The following is a 27,025-nucleotide window of genomic DNA, read 5'->3' on the forward strand; positions in this document are numbered from 1 at the left end:
TCCTTTCTTAATAAATGTTTTCACCACCACCACCAGCGAAATTTTGCAGCGTGAGCTACACTGGCCGCGGTTTAGCAGTTTCGCGTGGCTCCTGGAGAGCCGTGCTGCGCATGAGCGAGGAGCAAGTGACGTCACTACGCACAGCTGGCGTGCCTCACCGCGCGCGCTCGCCTTCGTTTCCTTAAAATGATCGGAGTGTAAAACGTTGACAACGCCAACGCCAATGAACACAATAAACACCGACGGCCTATGGCTTCAGCGCCGCGTTTCTGGCACAACCTTGTCAATGCTTGCAGCCCACATCTCTCCCTCATCACCCCGCGTTCCCAAAAGCAAGATTCAGGCGTCCACTGACACAGGGAGCCATTATGCGCACTTCCTTTCCTTAAAATAATAGGAGTGTAAAACGTTGTCAGCGCCAACGAACACAATGAACGCCAACGGCCTATGGCTTCAGCGCCACGTTTTTTCCACAAGGTTGTCAATGCCAACGCATGCAGTGCACACCTGTCACTACAGCCACTTAGCTTAAAGCAAGGCTGAGGGGTCCACTGTTTCAAGAGGGCAGTTATACGCCTTCCTTCACCTTACGCTACGTATATCCTGGCATAGCAGAGCTAAGTCACTGTCAATTTTTTTTTTTGAAACGGGAAATGATTTTCTTGCCATAGGAACTCCTTTCTTTTAGTTACATGGAAATGTCGGCGGCCACTTGAAGAAGAATCTGTGCGAAATCTGTGAGAAATCTGTGCATTAATGAATGCAATGCAATAAGGAACTCGGAAAGTCCAGTTTTAGTCCAAACTCTAGGCATGTAAGGCAGTGCTGGCCACTAACTCGCCACAAACTGTTCTTTGTTAACAAGAATAATGTCTCGGGCTTTAGAGTATCCCATCTGTATTCCTTTTGGAGTAATGGGCGCGTGTGCAGTTTTTCTCACGTGTTTAGAAGATTATTATTTAGGTTTTTTATCAGGTTTTGGGCTGTATGATACCAAAATATCGATTACACTGGCTGTTTCCTCACATCTCAGCACCTCAGCGTCTCAGAAACTGTGGCCATTTTCTGCCTTTACTGCATTTATTAACTGCAAATCACAATAACAGCAAAAGTAGCAGCAAAGCGTAAGGTGGTATCTATTCCTATCCGCTTTCGGCATTAAAAGAGGGAAAAACCGATACCTTCCATCTCAGCAAAGGAACACAAATGAAGGCCAATGTCTGCTACTTATTATTCCGGCACAGTTTAACCTTCTTCAATCCTGTCGTTCCTTGGTAAATCTCGAAATGTTTCCACCTTGAATGTTCACTACCTAGACCTGTGCGGGATGAGTGATCACCTGCGCTAAGTGTTTTCGCGTGGCCGCAACTCAGAGAAGGGAAACAAATGCGGTGGCCTGCACAGTATTAATTATGCGTGCCATTATGTTTTTACTCGTTACACTCATGCGCAGGCCCTCGAGACCATACAACATTTAACGTTGTGAGGCGGATGTGTGTCCGGGCAGACGAAGGCACAGGTGGAAAACTAAAACTAGCCCGACAGATGGTGTTATTGGAAAACTAACACTGTTTATTTGAGAATGGGCACGGGCGCCCGGCGAGCTCGGTGGCACTCAACCGACTGCCTAGCAAGCCAGCGGCCTCTCTCGGGATATGCGAGTACTGCTTAAAACCAACGGCCTGGATCGGTACATGCCGTCGACGCGTGGAGAGAGAAAGTCCGAGGTGCGCGCGGGGCTGGCGCGGCCGTTGGCGATCGCCCGGCTCAAGTAACAAGGCGCGGCGCGCTGAGAGGGGCGTCGTAGAAGTTACATTATGGCAGTCCTCACAACGTAAAGACTGAAAGCACATCACTGCAAGAAACCTGCAGTGTACTCGCATGGGCATTGCACGGATCCGTTAGGTATATTTTACTATGAATTCTTTGTTCGGTAGCATTTCAATAGGTACAATACTTATTCAATGGGTGGTGGTGGTGGTGAAAACATTTATTAAGAAAGGACAGGAGGTATGCTTGGATCAGCCCGTAAGGGACCGATCCTTACAAACACTAGGTGGAGGTCCCTAGTATGGGACCCCAGTGGCGGTGGCCGCCGCCCGGGCGCGCCCGACTAAGGCTTGTTGGGCCTGTAAGCCGTGGCAGCCGATCAGGGTCGCCTCCCAGTCCTCCCGGGTTGGGTTGGGGATGGGGAGAATAGCCGGGTTGGAGGGGCAGGCCCACACCATGTGATAGGTGTCAGAAGACACCGCACTACAGTGCGGGCAGCTGCCGTTACAGGAGGGGTCAAAATGCTTTAGCGCTGCCGGGCACAGTAATGTATTGGTGAGAAGGCGGAGAAGGAGCCGCTCATCCGCCTTCTTGAGGCCTTTACATGGGCTTGGGTAAAGGCGATGACTGTTTTGATACTAGGCTGTAATTTCTTTGAATGTATACACCGGATTAAAATCTGGTTCCTGATCGGGTGGGGAGGAGAAAACAGCCCGGTGAGAGAGCGCGCGGGCGGCTGCGTCTGCTGCCTCGTTTCCTGCCAACCCCTGATGAGCAGGGGCCCATATGAGGTAACGGTGTGCGGGGTCCGTATCCCGTATGCAATTTTGGTATATTCGATAGGCTAGGAAGGGAGTGCAGCCTTGTTCGACGTTCCGACAGGCCCCTCGCGAGTCGGTGATTATGTATTTTGAATCGGAATGTGAGGCCGCGAGAGCAATCGCGACCTCTTCTGCTTGTGTTGCTCTTCTGGCTCTGAAGGTGAGGCCGTTAACTGTGTTGCTGTTGTGAACTACCGCGGCCGTGTACCATCCCCCGTGGTGAGGACCGGAGGCGTCCACGTAGTATACACCTGTTTTGCTGCCATAATGTCGGGCTAGCGCTGCCGCTCGTGCCAGGCGCCGACCATTATGGTCTTTGTGTGACATGTTTGCTGGAAGAGGCCGCACGTGGAGGGCACGTCTCCACAGTTCTGGGATGCAAACCTGTCTTCCATTGGAGGGGTGTGTTGGATATTGAGCCGAGCAAGAAGGCGGCGAACCGACTCCGTTAGCGACAAGCGCGTGTACTGGTTTGTAAGGTGCGCCTCCCGGAGCTCCCGGAAAGTATTCACCACCCCAAGAGCCATAAGCCGGCTATTTGAAGTAGTGATGGAGAGGTCAAGGGCACGCTTAATAATTTTGCGAAGGATGACCTCGAGCGCATCCTCCTCTTGTTTCCGTAGGTGGAGATAAGGAGTCGAATAGAGAATTCGACTGGTTACAAAGGCGTTTGCCAGCCGCAAGGCATCCTTACTTCGTAACCCCGCGCGTTTGTTGGAAACCCGGCGGACCATACGGCCCACCTGGTCCCCCACCTTTTGGAGTTTGGCCAACGTAGTGTCTGGCCTTCTGTGTTTGTGGATGTAGAGTCCTAGTACCCGTATCTCGTCACTTTCGTGTATGGGACCACTCTCAAGAGAAAGAGAGATTTTAGTTGCGCACTTCTGTGAGGGGCGGAGGTGCACAAATTCCGATTTTTGAGGGGAACATTGAAGACCGCAGCGGCGGGCGTAGCGGTCTACTATCGTCGCCGCTGTTTGCAGGCTGGTTTCAATGTCTCCTGTGCTGCCCTGCGTGGCCCATATGGTTATGTCATCGGCGTACAGGGCGTGCTGCACGCCGGCGACACCATCCAGTTGTGCCGGCAGGTGCATCATAGCCAGATTGAAGAGCAGCGGGGAAAGTACCGCCCCTTGGGGGGTTCCCCGCGTGCCGAGTAGGTAAGGACCATGCTCTCTATCTTGGATGTGGATGTAGGATTGACGATCCATTAAAAATTGGCATATGTATCTGAATGTGTTGAGGCCATAGTCGGTCTGACTTAGGTTAGTGAGTATGATCTCGTGTGTTACATTGTCAAATGCCCCTTTGAGATCCAAGGCGAGTACTACCCGGTCATTATGGGGGCTTTCGAGGGGATCAAGGACTTCCGATTAAGTTGCAGGAGGACGTCCTGTGCGGATCTGTGTGGGCGGAATCCGAACATGGTGCTCGCAAATACATGTTTGTGTTCAAGATATGCAGATAACCGATCCCGCACCATCGTCTCCATGAGTTTGCCCACACAAGGGGTGAGAGAGATGGGGCGGAGGTTATCTGTGTCAACTGGTTTGCCTGTTTTAGGGATGAAAGTGACCAGAGCCGTTTTCCAGTCAATTGGCAGGGGGGTGTCCCCGCGCCAAATTGCATTGATGTAGGCGAGGAGGGACTGGTATGCCAAGTCGGGCAGGTTCGTCAAAAGCTTGTCGGTGACCTTATCCCTCCCTGGCGCAGTGCCCCGTTTCATTTTGCCGAGGGCCGCCCGCAGATCATGGAGCTGGAAAGGTTGATCCAGCTCCGTGTTCTCCTTGCCTGCATAAGAGTACGCAGATCCACGGGCGTCTTGGGCTGTACACAGATACTGGTCCCGAAGTTTCTGTGCCAGTTGAGTTGTGTTGCCAGGGAAAGCATGCATGGCTCGCTGCAAATGTTTTTGTGTTTCTGTTCGTGTTTGGGTTGGGTCGATTAGGGCTCGAAAGAGACGCCACGTGTTGCGGCTGGACATTTGTCGCGCTGCCGTGTTACATCTATCCACCCAGTTGGAGTCGGCGAGTTGGGCCGCGTACTCTGCCGCTTTCTGGGTAAGCTCGGCAATTCGAGCTTTAAGCTTTCTGTTATGTTTCTGGCGCCGCCAACGGCGGACGAGGCTGCGACGGGCTTCCCAGAGGTGTAGAATGTGGTTATCCACGTCCGTGACTGCCTCTGAGAGCTGGATCTGAGTTTCATGCGAGCAAAGGTGTGTCAGCAGCTGTTGGGACCATGCCTGGTATCCTTGTTCCGAAATGGGTGTATTATCAAGTGTGTGAAACTTTTGCCTGAATTTCGTCCAATCTGGGATACGGGCTTGTATTCTGGGACGCTTGAGGGGTCGTGTGCGTAGTGTAGTGTTAAGGATGCAGTGGAAGCTACCGAGGGTCTCCTCGGTGTTGAGCCAGTCTGCGTGTCGTATGTTGCGAGTGAAGGTTAAGTCCGGACACGTATCCCGTGTCACAGAATTCCCTAGCCATGTTGGGTGGACGGGGTCCGTGTGGAGGGTGAGGCCCAACGTGGACGCAAGTTCCGCCAACTTACGTCCGCGCGACTCCTCCTTGCGATACCCCCACAGCTGACTGGGAGCGTTAAAGTCGCCCACAATCAGCAGGGGATCGCGACCTGCAACTCTTAGCGCACGGCTAAAGAGGTCCGAAAAAGTCACTCGCTTAAGTTTGGGAGAGCAGTACACGTTGAGTATATGCAACGGCGGGTCCTTGCGGCGGAGTGGTAGTATAGCCACCATTACATAAGAATACTCGAGCTGGAGATCGAGATCTACTAAGTTGGCTGTGTAGGCTTTGTGAATGAGAAGACAAGACGCGGGATCCTGTTGGAACGTCGTGTAATTTGAAAGTGTGGCGCCCAGGCCTGGCTCCTGGAGGGCAACCACGGCTGGTAGGGACTCGAAGGTTTCAAGGTAGAGGCGGAAATTGGCCCGCTTAGTGCGGTCTTTAAAGCCTCTACAGTTCCATTGTGTTATTGAAGTGGACACGGCCGAATTGGAGATGGCGGAACTCCTTTGATTAAGGTGTCTCGCCATGATTTAAAATTTTTAGGGGGGAGGAGGAGGTATTGGCTGCCCCAGAGCCAGCTACTTGTGCCATCGAGGGGCTGATGACGGAAGGAGCGGGGCAACTGTCCTCATTGTCCGAATCAATAATGAGACTGTTGAATTTTGAAGGACGGGTTACATCCCCGTCCCGTCCGACAGAGGAATGGGCCCCGTCCGACAGAGGAGGCGGGGGTTGTCCAAGATGTGTTTTCAGACCAGTGCGGGGATGGCAGATTTGGCCTTGGCCAAGATCTGGTCCATGGCGGTCTCGATCATAGATCGTAATTTAGAGGTTCAGCGTTCCTCCATCGCGGAGATGGCTGTCACGAGGACAGGCGAGATCTCCGCGTCGCTCTCCATTGCGTCCGAGTTCGGTGGGCTCGTAACGGCGGACGCCAATTTTGATTCTAAATTTTGAATTTTGGTGAGCAAAAGCTCATTCTGTGCCCGGAGCACGTCTATCTGTTTTTTGTATTCCGCATCTAGTGCGGAGGCGGTAACTGGGGGGGAGGAGGGATGGGAGGAGGAGGAGGCGATCTCAGCGCAGCTGCTCACCTGTTGTTTGCCGTGTTGAGGCGCTGATGCCCGGGCGCCGGTAGTGCCATTTGTCTTGAGGGCCGGGAAGTGGCCAGTGTCCCTCCGCTGGGCGGTGGAGGCGGCGTCTTCTTCCCGGGCGCTGACTTAACCGATGATTGCAAAGCCGACGACACTTTGTCGTCGGTGCCGAGAGCACCACGCGGCGTTCCGGCACTGGCACCTGAATTTGGGCACCTGAATTTGGGTCAGTGGATGTCACGAGAAATGCCGCGTTCATATCAATGGAAGGCACGATACTGCACTGAGCTGTTTATTGTAAGTGCTCATTTAGGTGCCAGTGAGAAAATGATCGAGCGTTTTTTTATATTACAGAACGAAGATTTCGGCGCTTTGGATATATATTTACTCTTTATACAGTTGAGCGAGCTAAATGAAACGCAGTTTTTAAAAAAACGTTATATCATATCCCAGTGAAATAAACAGAGGGTTGTTTAGACATGCGTTAATTTGCCCGCAGTATTTTTTTCAAAGTTAACTATCCAGTACAGAGTAATTAGCTTATTCGTTGGAGGAACGAGCTGTTGACATAGAACTTCCAGATCGTCCCGACGAAGAGCCAGCAGCGCCACTTCCATCAGGCTATTTTCTTAGAAAACATAGCGCAAAAAGGACACGGACGACACAGAAGTGGACAGGACGGGCGCTAACTTGCAACTTTATTTTTAGAAAAGCCACCACGTCTAATATATAGGAGCCGATCACCACCATCAAGCGATGAGCATGCGCAAAGAAGAGCACAATCAGCATTACAGCGGTTGAAAAATAAGCAAAAAATTACGATAAAATAACAAAATGAAAGCACGGTGCCGGGGGAACACTGAAAGAAAAGAGACATCGTGAAAAGAGACACGATGTCTCTTTTCTTTCAGTGTTCCCCCGGCACCGTGCTTTCATTTTGTTATTTATCGTAATTTTTTGCTTATTTTTCAACCGCTGTAATGCTGATTGCGCTCTTCTTTGCGCATGCTCATCGCTTGATGGTGGTGACCGGCTCCTATATATTAGACGTGGCGGCTTTTCGAAAAATAAAGTTGCAAGTTAGCGCCCGTCCTTTCCACTTCTGTGTCGTCCGTGTCCTTTTTGCGCTGTTTTCTAAGAACTGTTACCAACTAGCCCAAACCAAGCTACTGTTCCATCAGGCTACGATTTAAGTAGCTTTTGTAAAGAAGAGGACGATCATGCGTGACGAAGACGAACATGCGCTTCAGCAGCATAGCTATCGCCGTGTGTTTTTCGCTGCTCGACCTGGATAATCTCGCCGCTTCTTCCATCGTCCCAGTTCCTTTAGGTAACCACCGCTTTACATTTGGTGGAGTGCCGGGTAAGGGCCCTGGTTTGGATTGGAAAACGTTTATTTCCAGCACTGAGCCCTAGTGGGCATTTTCCTAGGCTCGAGCCCATGGCTCTCGGCGATCTAGTGAGCCCACTCAGTGGCCCGGACTTGCGTCAACGGGTCTGAGCTGGCCAGTATGGCCTCCCACCGCTCTACAGACAAGGGACTGGTAGTGGGTCCGCCGGTGGCGGCGCCTTCTTCAAGCTCCATAAAGTGTGGTCATATCCGGCTATCTCGCCGCATTGCTTGCAAGTCGGATTGTATTGTGTTGGATACATGTGCGCTAGTCTCGACAGGCTAAAGAAGGATCGCGTCTGGAGCCGACGCCACGTTACCTCCTGGCTTTTGTCGAGATTTTTGTCTGGTGGCGGATAGATCCTCCTTTCCAGTTTAAACTGATTGGTGTATTCGTGAAATGATATGAATGCATCTCTCGTGAACATTGGGGACTCAACCCGGCTCACTGCTCGGCTGATATAACCTCTAGCCATACTGTGAGCCAACTCGTTTCCCCTGTTCCCCGAGTGTGCCGGCACTCATATTAGTTCAACCTCTTTTTGGTCCCAGTCTTGATGTCTTAAGATTCGTTCTGCCTCCTGGGAGATCATACCCCGCGCGAAATTGTTTACAGCCACCTTAGAGTCGCTAATTATGGTGACTGCTTTAGTGCTGGCCATAGCCGTGAGTATAGCCGCCTTCTCCGCTGTTCTTTGTTTTGACCGAAGCGGCCGTTAATGTTTCGCCCGAATCGTTCACGCACACGACCACAAAGCGTCGCCTCCTTCGTATTTCGCCGCGTCTACATAGGCTCTGTATTCCGAACCTTCTAGCTTGGCATCAAGGGCCTTTCATCTGGCTCTCCTCCTGCCTTCGTGAAAAGCAGGGTGCATGTTTTTTGGAATTGGTTTAATAGTGAGTAATTTTCCCACTTCGGTCTGTAATTTTGCCTGGGCGTTTCTTTCCGGAATTCTATCATGTAATCGTAGGTTTCTCAGTATCTTCCTCCCCGGGGGTAAGGTTGCAAGCCTCCTTAATTGCCCCACCCACTAGCCTCACTACCCACTAGCCCGAACCCTGACCCTCCTTAATTGCGCAAAATATGCGCCTCGCATAGTTCCCTGGTGGTGTTGTAGTTCCCCAGTTTAAGAAGTCTTTCCGTAGGAGTGCAGTGGGGCAGCCCCGAGGCTGCTTTATATGCCTGCCTCATGATCCCGTCGATTTTGTTCTGTTCCGCCAGCCCTAGCTTGAGGTAGGGGATTGCGTAATCTATTCTACTTAACACGAAAGCCTGAACCATTCGGCAGAGATCTTTCTCTTTGACTCCCCGTCATTTATTACCTACTCGCCTTCTGTGCCAGGTTGTCATGTTAATTGTCGACTTAAGTCTCTTAATTGTCTCTGTGTTCTTTCTATTGTCGTGTATCATAAGTCCTAGGACCCTGCCATTATCAACTCTGGCTACCGGGGTCTCATTTACCTGTACTAGAATGTTTCCTGCGTTGCTATCGCGTTTGCTAGCCTCCCGGATCACCAGAAGTTCTGATTAGCTTGGCGAGCATTTTAAACCTCTCCATACCGCGTATTACTGGACAATATCGATCGCTTGTTGGAGATTTTGTTCTATTTCTTCATCGTTTTATGTGGGTCCATATTCTTTGGTTTATCCCTTCGACAGTCTTCAATAGTGGCGGAGGTTGGAGAGAGCACTGATCTCCGCGGGGTGCCCTTGTCTCCCAGCTTACAGTTTCCCGACTTGATGTCTCCTAGATCTATTTCTGATATTCTGTCGGTTAGAAATTCCCTTAACGTAATCGTAGGTCCGCTTTCCAGAGGCAATCTCATCCAGATTAGTAACTATGACCTTGTGTTTGACGCTGTCGAAAGCTTTGTGTAGGTCGAGGCCCAGTATAGTTTTGGCGCCCCCTTTGTTGGTAGGGTCTATGATGTCTGCTTTGAGGTGGAGCATGACGTCCTGCTTGGACAATTTGCTCCTAAAGCCTAGCATCGTTTCTGAAAATACCTCCCTTTCCTCTGCTTATTCCTGGAGTCTGTTTAATATTACATGTTCCATCAGCTTCCCCAGGCACGACGTTAGTGATGTCGGCCTGAGGTTGCCCACTTCAAGTTTCTTCCCGGATTTTCGAATGAAGATCAGTTAGGCATGTTTCTATTGTGAAGGTAGACTACCTTGTTTTCATATTTCATTTAGGTAGTCTGTGATTGCCGTGGCCGAGTCTAGGTCTAGGTTCCTTAGCATTTTGTTCTTACCCCATCTGCCCCCGCCGCCGACGTGGTTCTTAGTTGACTCATTGCTCTCCATACCTCCGCTATCGAGATCTCAACTAGCTTTCTGTTCTCTGTTCCTTGGTAAGATGGAGATGAACCCCTTTGTCTGTGTTAAGGTATCTCCTCTTCAATTCCTCTATTAGGTCCGCGGCCGTTCCCTCGTATTTGTGAGCCAATTGATTCTGCTGCCCTTGTGCCACCGAAATAGTTTGTCCTAGGCCTAGCAAGTGACGGAGAAGATGCCACGTGTTCTTGCACCCTAGCTTCCCATTCATTTCATCGCAAATCTGACCCCAGTGTTGACGCTGAAGCTTGTTTGTGTAGTGTTCTATCTGTTTTTCGAGTGTCGATATTCTTTTCTTTAGACTTCTATTGTGATTCTCTTTTTTCCGCCTGTTCATGAGGCTGTCGTGGGCTTCCCACATGTGGGCCAGCCTCGAGCCTGTGATGTCATGTCCGGAGGTTGGGGTCTCTCTAGTGCGTCTACGTTTCTTTTGAGTGTCTCAACCCATTTGTTTAGATCCCATATCTCCCTCGGAGCGGTTCTGTTCTTGATTTTTCGGAGAGTGTCCCAGTCTGTTAGCTTCGTTTCGCGCAGCTTCCCCTTCATCGGCCTGTTTGTGTTTCAATCTCTATGATGTTATCACTTTGTAGTGACGGCAATCCAGCGGTCAGGAAGACAGCTACAAAGATTTTCAAACGAAGCTCTTTATTTGGGCTGACCTGCGCCTTCAAAACAACTGAGTCACTCGGAGGCGGCGTAAGCAACAAGTTAAACCTGGAAAGCGCATAAAAACAAAGGACAACAGAAAGAGACAGACACACGAGCGCTTACAGAAAGAGACAGTCCTTTGTTTTTATGCGCTTTCCAGGTTTAACATGTCTAACCAACTCGCCCAAACGCAGCCATTATTGTAAGCAACAAGCTTGCTCGGCGGTCGTCGAACAGAATGCCCGCCGCTCTCGGCCGTGCTCTTTTTAAAGCTGATAGTGAACTTTCTAGATAAAGGCAGGAAAGTTACTAGGACATTCGGAAACAACGTAGGGTCGGCTCCGCCTGGATGCGATCAATCGAGATAAATTTAGGCGCGTCTTGCATAACAAACAAAGGGATAAAGCGGCGTGCCGGCAGCTTTAAAGAATGAACAAACAAACACTACAAACATTCACGGCGTTACTCCCGTCTCAAAGAAGCATCGACCCGATGCTTTAGTGCGCAATGCGGCCACAACTAACTAAAACGGATTGTGTAAAAGTATACACCAAGGGTGTAAACACACCGTGCTTTAGCGCGCATAGTAGGGCTTTAGGCGGACGAGATGGACAACTTCTGGTCGTACGCGGCGTCGCTGCGATGCAGTCAGACGACTTCGTAGTCTAGTTCACATAGCCGGCGAAGAAGCTTATAAGGGCCGAAATAGCGGCGCAAAAGTTTTTCACTCAATCCACGGCGGCGAATGGGCGTCCAAACCCAGACTCGGTCCCCTGGCTTGTATTCCGTGTTGCGTCTTCGTAAGCTGTAGCGTCTGGCGTCGGTCCGCTGCTCGTCTTAGTCTTCGGGCTTGTGCGCGTTGAAGGTAGGCAGCGACGTCGACATTATCTTCTTCGGTAATATTGGGCAGCATGGCGTCCAGAGTGCTCGTGGCCTCCCTGCCATGGACGAACCTAAATGGAGTCATCTGGGTGGTATCCTGCACTGCGGTATTGTATGCGAATACGATTTAAGCAGGATAACGTCCCAGGTCTTGTGTTCAGCATCGACATACATGGCGAGCATATCGGAGATAGTTTGATAGTTTTGTTCAGGAGCTCGGCAAGTCCGTTGGTCTGCGGATGGTATGCAGTTGTCCTCCGGTGGGCTTGTTTCGCTGTAACGCAGGATGGCTTGTATCGGTTCCGCCGTGAATGCTGTTCCTCGGTACGTGATAAGCACATCGGGGACGCCGTGTCGCAGAAGAATGCACTCCACGAAAAATTTGGCGACTTCTCCTGCTGTTCCGTTCGGTAGGGATTTTGCCTCGGCGTTGCGGGTTAGGTAGTTAGTCGCTATAATGATTCACGTATTTCCTGATGTTGATTCGGGAAAAGGCCAAACAAATCCATGCCGATGCGCTGAAGGGGCTTTGAGGGGAGTTAAATGGGATTCAGAAATCCTGCTGGTCGGGTTGGAGGAGTCTTTCGTCACTGACAGTCTCGGCAGGTTTTCACGTAATGTGCGACATCGGCAGAAAGTATGGAGCAGTAATATTTGTCTTGAATGCGGCGGAGGGTGGAAGAAAACCTAAGATGTCCTGCTGTCGGCTCGTCGTGTGAAGCCTGAAGAATTTCTCCGCGCAACCTTGCAGGTACAACGAGGAGGTAGGCTGTTTTGTTCGCTGCAAAGTTCTTCTTCACGAGGACATCATTCTGTAAACAGAACGGGGATAACCTTGTCTTGAACGAGGCGGGGGGTGAAGAAACCTTGCCTTCCAAGTACTGGATGAGGCATTTTAGGTCGGGGTCCGAGCGTTGCTGTTGTGCAAAAGAGCTGGAGCTGATGGGTCCCAGGAAGGCGTCCTCATCGTTGTCCTGCGGCGGTGCATCTACAGGGGCTCGTGACAGGCAGTCGGCGTCAGACTGCTTGCGTCCGGACTTTTAAACGACGGTGACGTCACACTCCTGGAGGCGCAGGCTCCGTCGAGCGAGGCGGCCGGAGGGGTCCTTCAAACTGGCAAGCCAGCAGAGCGGGTGGTGACCGCTGACCACCTTGTATGGTCGTCCGTACAGGTAGGGGCGGAATTTCGATGTAGCCCAGACGTTGGCAAGGCACTCCTTCTCGGTTGTCGAATAATTATCCTCGGCTTTGGACAGGGAACGGCTAGCGTATGCAATGACCTTCTCCACTCCGTCAGTTTTGTGAGCGAGAACAGCACCTAGGCCCACACTACTTGAGTCGGTATGAATTCAGTTTCGGCGTTTTCATCAAAGTGCGCGAGGATTGGTGGGGACTGTAAGCGGCGCTGAAGTTCCTTGAAATCTTCTACTTGCGGCACTTCCCACTTAAGTGGCACATCTGCCTTTGTCAGGTGAGTCAATGGCTCGGCGATGCGCGAAAAGATCTTGACGAAACGTTGGTAATACGCGCAGAGTCCGAGGAATCAGCGCACAGCTTTCCTATCGGCCGGTGGCGGAAACATTGCGATAGCAGCAGTTTTCTACGGGTCTGTGCGCACTCCCTCCTTGATAACGATATGGCCTAGAAACAGCAGCTCTTCATGCGCAAAGTGGCACTTCTCTCCTTTCAAGGTGAGCCCGGACGATTTGATTGCGTCTAGTACTGTACGAAGCCTTTTCAGGTGCTCCTCAAAGCTCGAGGCGAAGACAACGACGTCATCTAAATATACCAGACAAATCCGCCACTTCAAGCCTGCCAGCACTGTATCCATTACTCGCTGCAATGTCGCTGGTGCGGAACATAGACCAAAAGGCATCACCTTAAACTCGTAGATGCCATCGGGAGTTATGAATGCGGTCTTCTCGCGATCTCTCTTGTCGACCTCAATTTGCCAGTAGCCGCTCTTGAGGTACATCGATGAGAAACGCTTAGCGTTGCAGAGCCGGTCCATTGTGTCGTCGATGCGGGGGATAGGGTGGACGTCCTTCTTGGTGATGTTGTTCAAGCGGCGGTAATCAACGCCGAATCGAAGTGCACCGTCTTTCTTTCTCACTAGAACAACCGGCGCTGCCCAGGGGCTCTTTGAAGGCTGGATAACGTCGTCGCGCAGCATTTCTTCCACTTGGTCCCGGATGGCTTTTCGTTCTCGCTGCGACACTCGGTAAGTGCTCTGGCGGAGAGGTCGGGCGTGCTGGTCGGTTATAATGCGATGCTTGGCAATTGGCGTTCGTCGGACCTTCGGCGATGACGAGAAGCACTCGCTCTAGCTTCGAAGGAGATTGCGTATCTGGTCTTGTCTGTTCAGGGGCAGGGCTGGATTTACGTCGAAAGTGGCTGGATTTATGTCGAAGTTCTCTTGGTCAGGCGAATCTCCTACGGATAGATCGGAGAGGGCAAATGAGTCTCTCGTGCGTCGGGTATTTCGTCGAGGAAAGCTATCGTCGTCCCTCTGTTAAAGTGCCGGTATTATTCGCTGAAGTTAGTCACCAGTACTTCGGCTTGGCCTTTGCGGAAATGCGCGATGCTTCTGGCGATGCCGATTCCTCGGTCGAGAAGCAACTGCATGTTCCCCTCGATTATGGCCTCTGTGTTATTCGCTTCCGTGGCGCCTACGGTGACGATGACGCTTGAGCGCGGTGGGACATTCACTTGTTCCTCCAGGACATAAGTGCAACGTGATGTTCCGGAGTTCTCATCGACGGGATGGCCTCATCCGTGGAAATGTCATCCGCTTGGATCGCAGGTCGATGATCGCCTGATGCTCACTGAGGATATCCATGCCCAAGATCACTTCGCGGTAACATTGGCGTAGCATTACGAAGGTCGCGGGATAGGTATGTCCCTTGAGAGTCAGTCGCGCTGTGCATCGTCCTGATGGCGTAATAAGGTGGCTCCCTGTGGTGCCAATTTGTGTGTCGTCCCAAGCGGTCGTTACTTTTCTCAGCTTCGCAGCGAATGGTTCGCTCATCACGAATAATCGGCTCCTGTGTCGACTAGAGCGGTGACCTTCCGGCCGTCGATACCACTTCTAAGTTGGATGTCCTGGCTATGGAGTTGCACGTCGTCCTCGGCGTCGGGTCACGGCTTCGTCAAGTATGTGAATCGTGGGTGGGGCATTTGGTCGACGCTTTTCTTGATGGCGGCGTCGTTTTGAATGTCGTAGTGGTCGATGTTGTCGTTTTATACGGCGTGGGCGTATGGGTGCGGCGTCTTCATTCAGCGTGGTCGCTGGAGGAGTTTCGTCGTTTCCTCGGCAACAACCTGACATCCACAGGTTGCTTTATTTAGTTTCCCTCACGAGGGCTAGGAGACCTTCCTCGGACAGCCGCGGCGTAGCTTCAGCCAGGTGATGCAAATCATCTGGTGGACGGCGACGGGGAGCGCGAAAGACGGCTTGACGACACGTACTCCCATCTGCGCAGGTAGTCGTCGATTTCCCATGGTCGCTGGCCGGGGAGCGGTCGAGGGGTGTCGATGGCGAAACCTCGCAGCCCAGTGCGTCTGTACGGGCACGGGCGAAGTATGTGCCCGGCGTGGCCACAATGGAAACAGAGTGGGTGGTTGTCGGGAGTCCTTCAGTGGTCGCATTTCCTGGTTACGTTGCTTCGCTCATGAGGTGGGCGGGTGGGAGCTAGGGGACGTCGTTCTTGTAGAAGTGGTGCCCGTCGAAGAGGGCTTGGGGGTTCTCGTCGAGGCAGACGACTGCGTAGTGCTGCGGCGTAGGCCATAACTGTAACTTCCGTTGGTGTCGTTGCTGACGGGGAGCCAAGTGCATGATGCACTTCACCGATAATGTCCGTGAGCGATGCCACCTTAGCCTCCTGCGTCGGCTTTGTTAGGGATGGCAGCAGTCGGCGAAGTTCTTCGCGAACAATTTTCGCGTATTAGATTTCGAAGGTTATACTCGCTTGCAGGGGTATCTTGTGGGAGGCTTGTCGGCACTTCAAGTGGTCGGTTTTTGTGTCGGGTCCGGGCTTCCAGTGTTTTTCCGATGGTTGAAGCTTCAGCTACAAACTCGGCGACGGTTTGTGGAGGCTCCCGGATGAGGCCGGCGAAAAGTTGCTCCTTCACGCCACGCATCAGGATGGACAGCTTCTTTTTTTTTCAGACATATCGGGGTTGGCGCGCCTGAAAAGGCGTTTCATGTCTTTCGCATACGCAGTCACGGTCTCGTTTGGCGTTGAATTCTTGACTGCAGCAGGACCTCTGCTTTTTCCTCACGTACGACGCAGGTAAGTACACACTAGCTGCTTCTTGAAGGTCGCCCAGGTCGTGAGGGAAGATTCGTTGTTTTCAAACCACGTTGTCGCAGTGTCATCCAATGCGAAATAAACATTTCGAAACTTAGCGCTGTCGTACCAGGTGTTCAGCGCTGCCACACGGTCGTACAAGTCCAGCCAGTCTTCCGCATCTTCGTGTGGTCCTCCACGGAAAGTTGGCGGCTCACGGGGCTGGCGAAGCATGACGAACGTTGGCTGTGCGCCAGGTTCCATCGTAAGGGGTATAGCAGGATAGCAGGAGAGCACCTCCACCAGATGTCACGTTTTAGTGACGGCAGCCCAGAGTTCAGGAAGACAGCAACAAAGACTTTCAAACGAAGCTCTTTATTTCGGCTGACTTGCGCCGTCAAAAGAACTGAGTCACTCAACGGTCGTCGAACAGAATGCGCGCCGCTCTCGGCCGTGCTTTTTTTAAAGCTGATAGCGAACTTTCTACATAAAGGCTGGAAAGTTACTAGGACATTATGGAACAATGTAGAGTCCGCTGCGCCTGTATGCGATCAATCGAGATAAATCTAGGCGAGTCTTGCATCACAAACAAAGCGATAAAGCAGTGTGCCGGCAGCTTTGTAGAATGAACAAACACTACAAACATTCGCGGCAATATAGTGATCGCTACCCAAGGTTTGTTCTTTGTTTGACCATCTCTCACCCTCTAGGTCGTCGCCCAGCGTCATATCTGGGGACGTGTTTAAACTGACGCTATTGCCTATCCTCGTGGGCTCTAGCGGGTTGTTTAGTAGCGTGAGCCTTAAGTTTTGGATTTCTCTCCATAGCTTGTTTCCCTTAGGGGAGGCCGTCCTATATCCCCATGCCGGATGCAGGGCGTTGAAGTCCCCTGTGATTACTAGTCCCTTCTTATAAGATTATAATGGCTTTCTGTAATAGGTCCGCCAGATCTGTGCCCCGGTTTCTCGGTAACTTGTATATATTCAGAATAAAGAGACAGTTGTTACCTTTTGTGTTTGGGATTATTTCTAACATCACGTAGTCTCCGCTTGTGTTTTCGAGTGCGTCTTGTGTTGCCGTCCGATTTCTGTGCGCCAGCGTGGCCGTGAACAACTTGGGTTTGTGCTCCTTTTGTACTTATAGCTGTGTGTACGCGGCGTAGCCATTCAATGTGATCGCGCCGCTTGCCTCCTGTAGCGTGATTAGGTCCGGTGGGTTTGTGTTTTTTTGAATGTTTGCCTGCAGGTTCCATCCTTTTTACTGGAAGCCTCCGTAGTTCCACTGCCAAATTCTAATTTGTTGGCGAGTGGCCATGACGTCCTACAGAGGCTGTTGCTGCGGTTTCAGCGAGGGTGTTGCCGGCAACAGGGGTGTTGCCTAGCTTTTATGTTTCCTAGTTGTTGCAGTTTGCTGGAAGCAGGTCATGGTTCGTTCCCTGAACATGACGAATTCCGCCGTGAGATTATCAGCAAGTTCGGCTATTTTGTGTATCCTAGAGGTAAGGGCATCAATTCTATCGTCTTGAGCGTGTGTGTTCATGTCCGACCTAACCTTGCTGTGGGTTTTAGTCGATGCGTCCTCGTTTGGACTTTCTGCCGCCTTTTTGGGAGTACTGTCTTCTGTGTTTCCCTCTCCAGGTAAAGGTATTTTCATGGCGACTCTGGTGTCCGTATTCATTACGTTTTGCATGTCTCCCCCTTCTTCTTGTCACGTGGGGCACCTGACTCGTGTTTTGTGATTGTTGCAAAGGTGGTTTTCGACCACCTTCGGCGGTTTTGTGTTACCTCTAATGAGTTTCCTCATCTCCGCCATTTACTTCTTTATGGTGTCTAGCTCTCTGTCTCTCTTAGAAAGCTGCTCTACAACTTCCTTCTCTCGAGCGGTTGCCCAAGGAGAGGTCTTACCTGGTGAACTCACCTTTTCGCCGGCGTCTCAGTTCTGGCTGGAGCCTATTCCTTTGCTCGAGCTCCTGTCTCTGTCAGGACCCGAGCTGGCGCCTCCGGTCCCTGGTAATGGTGGGAAGAAGCTTGATCTGCTTCTCCCCCAGTGGACTTGGCGGGTACCGCTGTGGTCCCTGGTCTTCGATCTTGGTTGGTGTCCGGAGTTAAGTTGCCCCTGGTCGTTCTTGTCATTATAATGTTCTTTCTTGGCCAGCCGATACTTGCAGTTCCGGCGGCCGGCGTTGTGCGCCCCCCCCCCCCCCCCCCCCACGTATACGATGCATTCGGGCTTGCATGTCGGCAGTTCTTCCTGCGGTGGGTCTGGATGGTCTTCGCCGCATCTCCGGCAACGCTTTACCCGTGGATTATAGCACACATCCGTCCTGTGTCCCGTCTTCTCTACTCGCTCTTGGTACGGGTAGACGATTAACACTGATCCCCAGTAGACTTGTCGGGGGAGCTTTTTCTCTCCAAAGGTGATCAAAATAGATCTCGACTTGCCCGTTCTTTTGGCGCTGAGTACTACGATGACCGGGTTGTGTTCGATAAATTCTTGACGGATTTCGTCCGGTGTACCGATATCATATGTGTGGTGTATCGCGCCCTTAATGGCATCGTAGCGAGCCGCGACGTAGGGTTCCATGGCGAGGGTCTCCTCCCCTGTAACTATCGCCTTGGTCCCCGCGTAAGTGCTCGCGCGTTGACAATTCTGTGTGCTGATCGTGTACGTGTTTATCACGGAGTTGTTTCTTGAAGTGTATTCGTCCAGGACGTCACGTATCGTAGTTGCGCGGACGCGCAGGTGGCCTTCAGTGGGTGACGTGGCATGTAATCGTTCAAATTCTAGCCTCTGGACCTGAAGATTATTTTATAGTCGCTCTCCGGGAGCTTCGGCATCGGTGCCCTTTTTCAGTTGTTCGGATCCTGCCTTTTTTTCTGAGTGGCAGTCGATTTCTGCTCCCCGGAGGTGTGCTCGCCAGCGTTCCCGCCGAAGTTCCCGGCGGCGTTCGTGCCAGCGTTTCCGCTGGCGTTCGCGAGCTTCCCGCCTTTTTTCATCATGCGCTCGTGCATGCTGAGCACGGGCTCTCACTTACCGTTCTCAGATTTAGATGGGGCAAGTTCTTCTCCGTCGACGGCGTTGATCATCGTGGTGGTCACAGGGACGCCCCAGGATCCGGCTCCCGTCGATGCAGTGGTAGCTACGCTGGGTCTGGCCGTTAAGCCTCGCTAGCTCTCTCGCTTCCGAAATGTCAAAAGTTCCACGAATCGTGAAATAGTCCCCCGTTTGCCCGAAATCCAGCATCCTCTTGAACGGAGGGAGAATCCAGATCCGTTCGCGGTCGTCTCCGGCCTGCAGGACCACGTTGAACGCCGAAAAACAGTTGCTTGGCGGGAGCGCATGCGACGGACGTCCGCACCCGACCCCTGCGATGCCGGACGACGTAGAAAATCAGGCCGGGCAAGTGGACCCAGCGGTTTTCTTAGCCTCCTCCCTTCGCCAACGGGAAGAATATTGGCTCACGGCTTACGAACGGGTGAGCCTCTACAACTAACTGCATAATGCAACAAAACTACACAAAGCGATATTTTATCTGACCGGCGGAGCTAACCTGTGGTATCGGCACCACGAGGTGGAATCAGCGCTTGGTCTGCGTTCAAGAGGAACTTCTCCGAACTTTTTGGTCGTCGGGCTGCCAGGAAGCTCCGTTCTGGACAACGCTTGCTAGAAAGGTACCAGCAGGTCAGCGAAAGTTTCACCAGCTATATAGAAGATGTCTTTGGCTTATGACGTCGGAAGCTGACGTATTTTAAACACATCTTGAATGGCATCGGTGCCGACGCCTTTTAGCTGCTGCTAGCGCGCGACTTGCGCACCATTGCTGAAGGCGTGACCCTCTACCAAAGCTTCAATAGATGCACAAGCAGAGGACACTCCTTCGTCAGCACCCCAGCCAGGTTGATTCGCTTGCTGGGCTGACGCCTGCAGCTGGCACCTCTTAGTTGCAACAAATCAAGGAGTTTGTCAACGAGAACGTGACGCGCCAGCAGCCCTCTCTTCAGCCCAGCTATCCAGAGTTACAACGATATTGGGCTCTGGCTATCCGAAATGCCATCCAAGAGCCTCTTCCGCCCGCATCCACCACCACCGATGGCCGCTCCACTGACTTACACCGCCGTCGTCGCCCATCTGCCACCACCTGTCGCAGCTCCACTGACATACGCCGGCGTCGTCTCCAGTCCTCCGCTGCTTACCTATCCTTCGCCTCCAGCACATCTGCGAGCGCCGGTACCTTACTTTCCAGCGGCTGCACGAGTCGGCAATCCCTGGCATGCTACCGACAACCGTCCTATTTGCTACACTTGCGAAGTGCCAGGCCATGTGTCACGGCTTTGCGTCGTCGTCTCCAATCCTCAGCACAATCTCCTCAATCTCCTGGGCACTGTACTTCTTCTAGTTAGTGTCCTGCTGAGCCGGCATCAACTCGTCCTTTTTTCCCTGGCCATTCCACCCTCTATAGCAGCCGTTCACTTTCGCCATGACGCCGCTCCATCTCTCATATGCGACGTCGCCCCAACGTTACTGAAGAGGAAAACTAGGCGTCGCAGTTCCTGCAGCGAGAACTGCACTCCCGTCGAACTTTCAAAGGTCTCCTATATCGCATGCTAATCTTACTGAAGTTTTCGTCGAGGGCGTTTGTGTCATGGTGCTTGTGAACACCTGTGCTGCGATTTCAGTAATTGACGAAAGGCATTGTCGCTCGTTAAGAAAGGTAAAACATGCCAATTGCTGGACTATCAAGCAGTCCGCTGCGTGTACCACTCTAGCTGTGATACAGAACTTGCTCTGTACGATCGAGTTCGTAGTGCTGCCTTTTTGTTCTCATCCTATTATTTTGGGCTGAGACTTTCTTTCGGGCGATCACGCTGTCATCGACTGTGCTCAAGATGAAGTCGCCATCTCTGATCTGCACAATCCTTTGCCGGCCGCTACTCCTTCTCTTTCCAGTGTTAAAGCCCTCACCCCCAAAGACATCGACCTTCTTCCTTCCTTGGCCTCCTCTCTTGCGAGTCGCTTAGCGACGCCACGGTCCTCTTCACACCGGGCCAAACTTTTCTGCACAGCAAGGGTTTAAATGTGCCATACAGCGTATTGACTGCCTCCACTGGCATATATCAGTCCTGTTGTTCTCTAACACATATTCCTCCCCTACCGCTTTGCGCCTTAGTGAATGTCTCGGGAGTGTACAGCCCATCGCGTCTCTGCTCATTTGCCACGAGACTGACGACTCACCGCACGTCGCCATCAACGCGCTCAGCCCGCCTTCTTCTGCGCCCGACTCTCTTCTGCCGAAGTGTTCCTTCGCTCCATCGACGCCGATCTTCCTCTCCCGCAGAAACGGCTACTGAACCTCCTTCACTAGTTGCGCTCTTCATTCGACACCCATCAACATTCCATCGCCAGAACTTCTACTGTCACCCATCGCATCGACACTGGTACCCACGCCCCGCTGCTCCATGGCAGCGCCCCTATCGTGTGTCTGCAACCGAGCGCCAGACTACTGAAGAGCAAGTCGACCAAATGTTTCAAAACGGCGTCATTCAGCTCCCCAGCAGCCCTTGTGCCTCATCTGTCGACGAAGGTGTACACTGCTGTTTACAACGGACAACGGCGACACCGCGAAACGCAGAAACGGGCGCCAAAGAGCTGCGCTCTATAAAAAATTCCCTATGCTCTTTGGTATCGGTGACTGTTGGCTTCCGTGATGTATGCATATGCATAGCGAATTTATAAAATGTACAGCCCACAGGTCCTTAACAGGGACATGACTCCATGGAACATTGAGTACAATAAGTGTACAGTTTGCGCCGGGTTAATAGGAACGCAAGTTTTGATAGATCAGGGTGAGTAAAATTGTTGCGTAGACTAATGATCACCATCATGAAGCTGACTACGCCCACTGCAGGGCAAATGCACTCTTCTAAATGCCTCTCCCATGTCTCTCCAATTAACCCTGTCCTTTGCCAGCTGCGGCCATCGTATCCGTGCAAATTTCTTAATCTCATCCGCCATCCTAACTTTCTTCCACCAGATTGCGCAAATGTGCGCTTGCAACGATCACTCTAATAAATGTTGAACGCAAACGATATGAATTTATTTGGGAGCTACATTCGGAACTATCGCATGCGTAATGTTAAAGCATTGCATCTGTATAGTCATTCTATCCTAATTTCATTTCAGTTCTATACAATACAGCAATACAATGCTATTCCAGTGCTATTATAATTTCATTCTAAGTACAAGCCGATCTACTCTAATGGTATTATAATTATATTCTAAATGCAACCCAATGATATTCCAATGCTATTAGAGTTACATTCCAATGGCATTCCTATCTTGCTTTACTTCTAAACTATTCATTTGTAGTTTGCGCAGTTGTGAGCAATAGTACTGACTGTTACCGGTTAAGATTTCGTATTTTTCTGCATTTATGAAGTCACACTTTTGTAACGCCACCAGTGTTTGGCTGACGCTTGGTTTTCTTTTTTGTGAGCCAGGTAATGCTTTGCGATAAAATGTCTGGTTCGCTTTCTTCTTTTCAGTACCCTGGATGTCAAGCTGCTTGCGCATTTCATAATAAATCAAAAGGTAAGCATTTCCCATAAGGCGCCAAATGTGGCACTATATTATGATAGCTTGCGAATGTAGAGCACTTGTGTCAGCGTTCGTGTTCTCCATGCCTTCTTCCTCCTCTGTTGTCTTGCTCTTTCTAGGGCTTCGAATTAGAAAGCATTCCAGCACGTGGGAGGGCGACATATGAAAGAGAGCCCGCCGCTGTCAAAGTTGGTGTGAGCTTGTAAAAACGAAACAAAGGCTTTATATGCACGCGCTGAGCACAAGTTATAGACGAGGTTAAAACCCCAGCGATTCGTTAGTACTTTAAAGCGATAGTAACAAACCTGAAAGATAACTTTGAGGAGGACCACGAAGCGCTTACAACTAAGAAGGAAAAGAATGACTCGTTTTCAGTTGTGAATACGTACCAGGCGAAGCAAGGCCAGGGACGCAGAGGCGACACAGCGATGAGAACTAAAAGAATCCCTGTCCTGCAGTGCGTTAATAGAGACTTTAAACAGAGCGGATTTCCTCTCCACTGCTCTGGGTGGTGGTGAAAAACTTTAATATGCAAATAGAGTTTGAGGGTCAAAAAACCCTGCTACATGGTCGGTATCCTTAGTCCGGGACACCGCACGACGAGGCCCCGTCTCGCGCCCGCTTTACTAGAGCCCTTTGAGACTCCAGTGTGGAGCAGTTGAGGAGGGCAGTCTCCCATGCCTCTCGGGAGGGGGTGGGGGAAGGGGGAAGGTGAGGATTCTGAGTACATGCCCACACCACGTGAAAGATATCGCAGATCTCTCCACAGTACGGGCAGCGCCCCTCTGTGTTCGGATCGAAGTGTTTTGCTATGGCTGGACAGAGAAGAGTTCCTGTCAGCAGGCGCCGCAGAGTTCGCTTTTCCGCCTTACTCAGCCCCTTGGCAGGTACTGGGTAGAGATGGTGGCTGTCGCAATAATGAATTAGGATTTCGCGGAACCGCAGAAGCGGTTTATGAGCTTCTGAGCCAGGAGAGCTAGGATGAGGAGCCCGGTGTGTGAGCGCTCGGGCGGCCGCATCAGCGGCCTCATTGCCTCGTACACCCTGGTGGCCAGGAGCCCAGATCACTTTTGTGCGAGTTGGATCGGCAGGAGCGCGTCTTAGAATTTGGGAGGCAAGAGGGGATATTTCGCCTGCAAGATAATGTTCACAGGCCCAGCGACAGTCTGTGATAACTGTTCTCGATTTTGGATCGGCGGCAGCGAGAGCTATTGCGACTTCCTCTGCTCGTGTTGAATTTGGGGCCCGAAAAGATAGCCCATCGACATTCATTCTCCGCTGGACTACGGCAGCCGTGAAGAATCCCGTGGGCGACGGCCCTGTGATGTCCACGTAGTAGACGCCCTCTTTACATCCATACTGCCTCTCAAGCGTGCGAACCCGCGCTTGTCGTCTGCCTTCATGTGAAGCCATGTCCATGTTACGAGGGAGCTGAGCGACCAAGAGCATGTGACGCCACAACACCGGGATGTTCTCCGTCCCCTCTGGTATGCATGTGTGTTGGATGTGTAAGCGGTTTAGCAGGCGGCGCCCAGAAACCGTCTGCGATAGCCGCGTATATTGGTTCACGAGGTGGGCCTCCCGCAAGTCCTGATAGGAGTTTACCACTCCCAACGCCTTCAGTTTGGCGTTGGAGGTAGCCACCTGGAGGTCCAATGCTCGCTTTGTTGCCTTCCTGATGATGGCGTCAATGCGCTCGTCTTGTTGTTTGGTGCGTAGGTACGGCACGGCGTAGAGGATCCGGCTGGTCACGAAGGCATGGGCGAGCCGTAGCGCGTCCCTGCCCCGCAGACCACCCCGCTTGTTGGAAACACGGTGGATCATGCGCCCTACCTGTTCATCTATGCTCTTGAGTTTCACTGTAGTAGAGTCCGGCTTAAGTTTGTTACTGATGAACAGACCCAGGATCCGGAGCTCTGCCACTTCTCTGATGGGAGCCCCCCAGCAGAGCGCCAGCAGAACGGAGGGCCAGTAAAGAGTTCTAACGCAGCGTCTAAAACGCCCGAACGAGGGTAATAGACCGGAGTGCAGCAGAGCGGTCTGCTACCCCACCTATTGGCGAAAAGCAGTGTTACGCTGAAACGAATATGAATCTCGTTTGCTTTTAATATACTAAATTTTATTTAATAAAGACATTATTTGTGTTTCTAGCACACTCTTCAACATTACCGGTCCTTATAATCAGTAAGTATGTCGGTCGTGTTAGAAAAAAATTCAGGGGGCACTTTGTCGACCTAAAGTGCGGTGAGGCGAAAGCCTTAAGCGCGGTATTGCTGCTTGCGTCACTGATGTGTGGTCAAGATGTTAAACTTCGCCTCTAAGAGTGGAAGGCGACAGCGTCTTGCAACGCTGCCAGGGAGTCCACAGAACGTCATCGGCCGTTCGGCTCTACGCCTTGCTCGTCGGTAAATTGCTTTTTGAGGAAAGGAAATGTATCTGTCTCGCATATCTAGGCGGCACCTGAACCTCGCCGTAACGGGAAGGGAGAAAGATGGGAATGAATGATGACACCGTATTTACTGGACGCGCCTTTGTTCACTCCAAAACCATCGAGCTGGCATGGCGGAGATCCTGTGTAGCTTTTGAATGTTTAACCTTGAACAGTGAAACACCTGCATTACGTACCAGAGCCTGCTGATAAAGGACAAGTTGCAAACAGTGGCTCTAGCACAAATCGACAAAGTTGTTCCTTTCAACTTATCCGCTCTCTCCCGTATTTCTTTGACCCGTCCTTTCCAATACTGTTCACTGTCTCGGTAAGCATCGAGCGGAACGCTCAAGTACTTATCGGGTGTCGTCGTCCAAGGCACACTGGCGAACCGTGCAGGCGTAGTTGGCCGCCTACGATGCCAAAGCCCGAGGCACTTCGACTAATTAACCCCGTTGCCTGTAGCTTGGCTGAATTCGCGTACACATTTAACAGCCACGCTTATGCCTCCCTCGTCAACCGCAAGCACAGCAATTTCATCTGCGCACGCCAAGAGCTTTACTTCGGCTGCTTGTAAACTGAATCCATTGATTAACCCGCTTTTCAGTATTTTCAAACAAAAGGGTCTCGGCGTAAATACAAAATAAAAGGGGGCTGAGGGGACAGCCCTGGCACAGCGAACCCTGCGCGCGAATGGCGGCCCCCAAACTCTTGTTAACAATCCATCTCGTCGTGCAGCTCCGGTATGCCAAGGCCACACCCTCACGGATAACAGAACCTACATAAACGTGTCCTAATACAGCTATAGCGCCCGGCGACGCTATAAAGCGCTGGCGCGATGGGCGTTCCCGCGATAGAGGAAAATAAAGATGGACAGCGCGTGCTCGGAGCGCACGCCCGGCACGGGCTGTTCGGAACTTGAAGCCTGCCACGCTGGTCATCTTGCTCTGGTGCTCCGCTGCGACCCCGAAAATCCTCAACAGTGGTGACCCGGCGAACCGTGCCTTCTATCCCAGCGGCGTCCTAGCATGGCCTACTGGCAGGACCCAAGTTTCGGCCCGCCGCTCCCAGAGTTCCGGCCTGCAGGCGTCGGCGGGTGGTTCGCCCAACTGGAGGCTGCGAGGAACCTGAACGGCATTACCATCCAGCCGTTTAAACATGCAGTCCTTTGCGACATCCTCCCGGCCGACCTTCTGCGTCGGCTCACCTACTCTGCCTTCGGCCTCCGGCCATACGATGAGCTGCGTGCGGCCGTCCTGGCTGACTTCGGCGCCTACTATGTTCCGCCGCCGCTCTACGACGCAGCGGACCCGTTTTCGCCGCCGCCAGCCTCTGGCCCTGCACCGGCCTCGCTCGCGCCCACGCCGCCTTCATCAGAGCCCGGCCCGCCTCAACAGGCCCTCGGCGCCTCGCCGCCACTCCAGTCCAGCGTCTCCGGCCCAGCTTGTTTAGCAGCGACCGCACCAGACGCTGCTCCATCGCTTCCGACAGCACATCCTGCTACTCCGGACACGCTAGCAGCACTGTGCGACGATTCCACGGCCCCAAGTCCGCAGTCATTCCCTCAGCAGCTCGGTGAGGTGCCTGGCCCACCGTGGTTTGCCACGTCAGCGAACTGAGCGACAGATGCGCCTCGCTCCACCAAAACAAAAGTTCATGGGCGACGCAGTCAAGTGCCTTTTCTATATGGACTTGGAGAATAACCACCTGACCGTTAGTGTCATCACAGCATTTTAAGATACTGCGCGCTACGTGAATATTGGTAAAAATTGACCGACCTTTAGTCCCGCACGCCTGATGGGGATCAACTAAGTACTTTATTTATTTATTTAGAGATACTGTCAATCCACTGGGGATTTTAACAGGAAGGGCGCTCGAATAAGGCACATCAATGTATAAACTACAACAACGTCAATGAATTATTGACACAAAGACTGAACAAGAAGAAGGATTGAAGGGCAATATAAAACGACTACAGTGTCGCACTTAATTAAGGTTCAATACATAAAAGTCATGGGATACAGAAACAAGATCGTCGGATTGTACAGTTAGTTGAAGACAAGAATGAATGTCAGTCTGCAACCTTCGCGCCAAAACCTTCATGAAAATTTTGTCGTCGACGTTAGTGAGTGCTATTGGTCGGTATGCTGTAACCAGTCGTAATTTATCTATGTATTCTGTTTTGAGAGCCAGAACAGTATAGGACGACCCATAGGACGGAGGCAGTGCTTTTACATAGTCTTCATTAA

General features: G+C 51.8%; 1 protein-coding gene across 1 annotated transcript in view; it reads left to right on the plus strand.

The window, feature by feature from the left end:
• Positions 1 to 27,025, plus strand: part of LOC149334678 (uncharacterized) — a 186,825-nt gene that overhangs the window by 101,807 nt on the left and 57,993 nt on the right. Inside the window, exon 4 of the mRNA XM_089555289.1 lies at positions 22,297 to 22,342. Within this exon, the coding sequence (XP_089411415.1) occupies positions 22,297 to 22,342 (46 nt within the window). The remainder of the gene's footprint in view (positions 1 to 22,296; positions 22,343 to 27,025) is intronic.

This window comes from Amblyomma mixtum, chromosome 8 (assembly GCF_055824585.1).
Source record: "Amblyomma mixtum isolate Tamu chromosome 8, ASM5582458v1, whole genome shotgun sequence".
NCBI lineage: Eukaryota > Metazoa > Arthropoda > Arachnida > Ixodida > Ixodidae > Amblyomma > Amblyomma mixtum.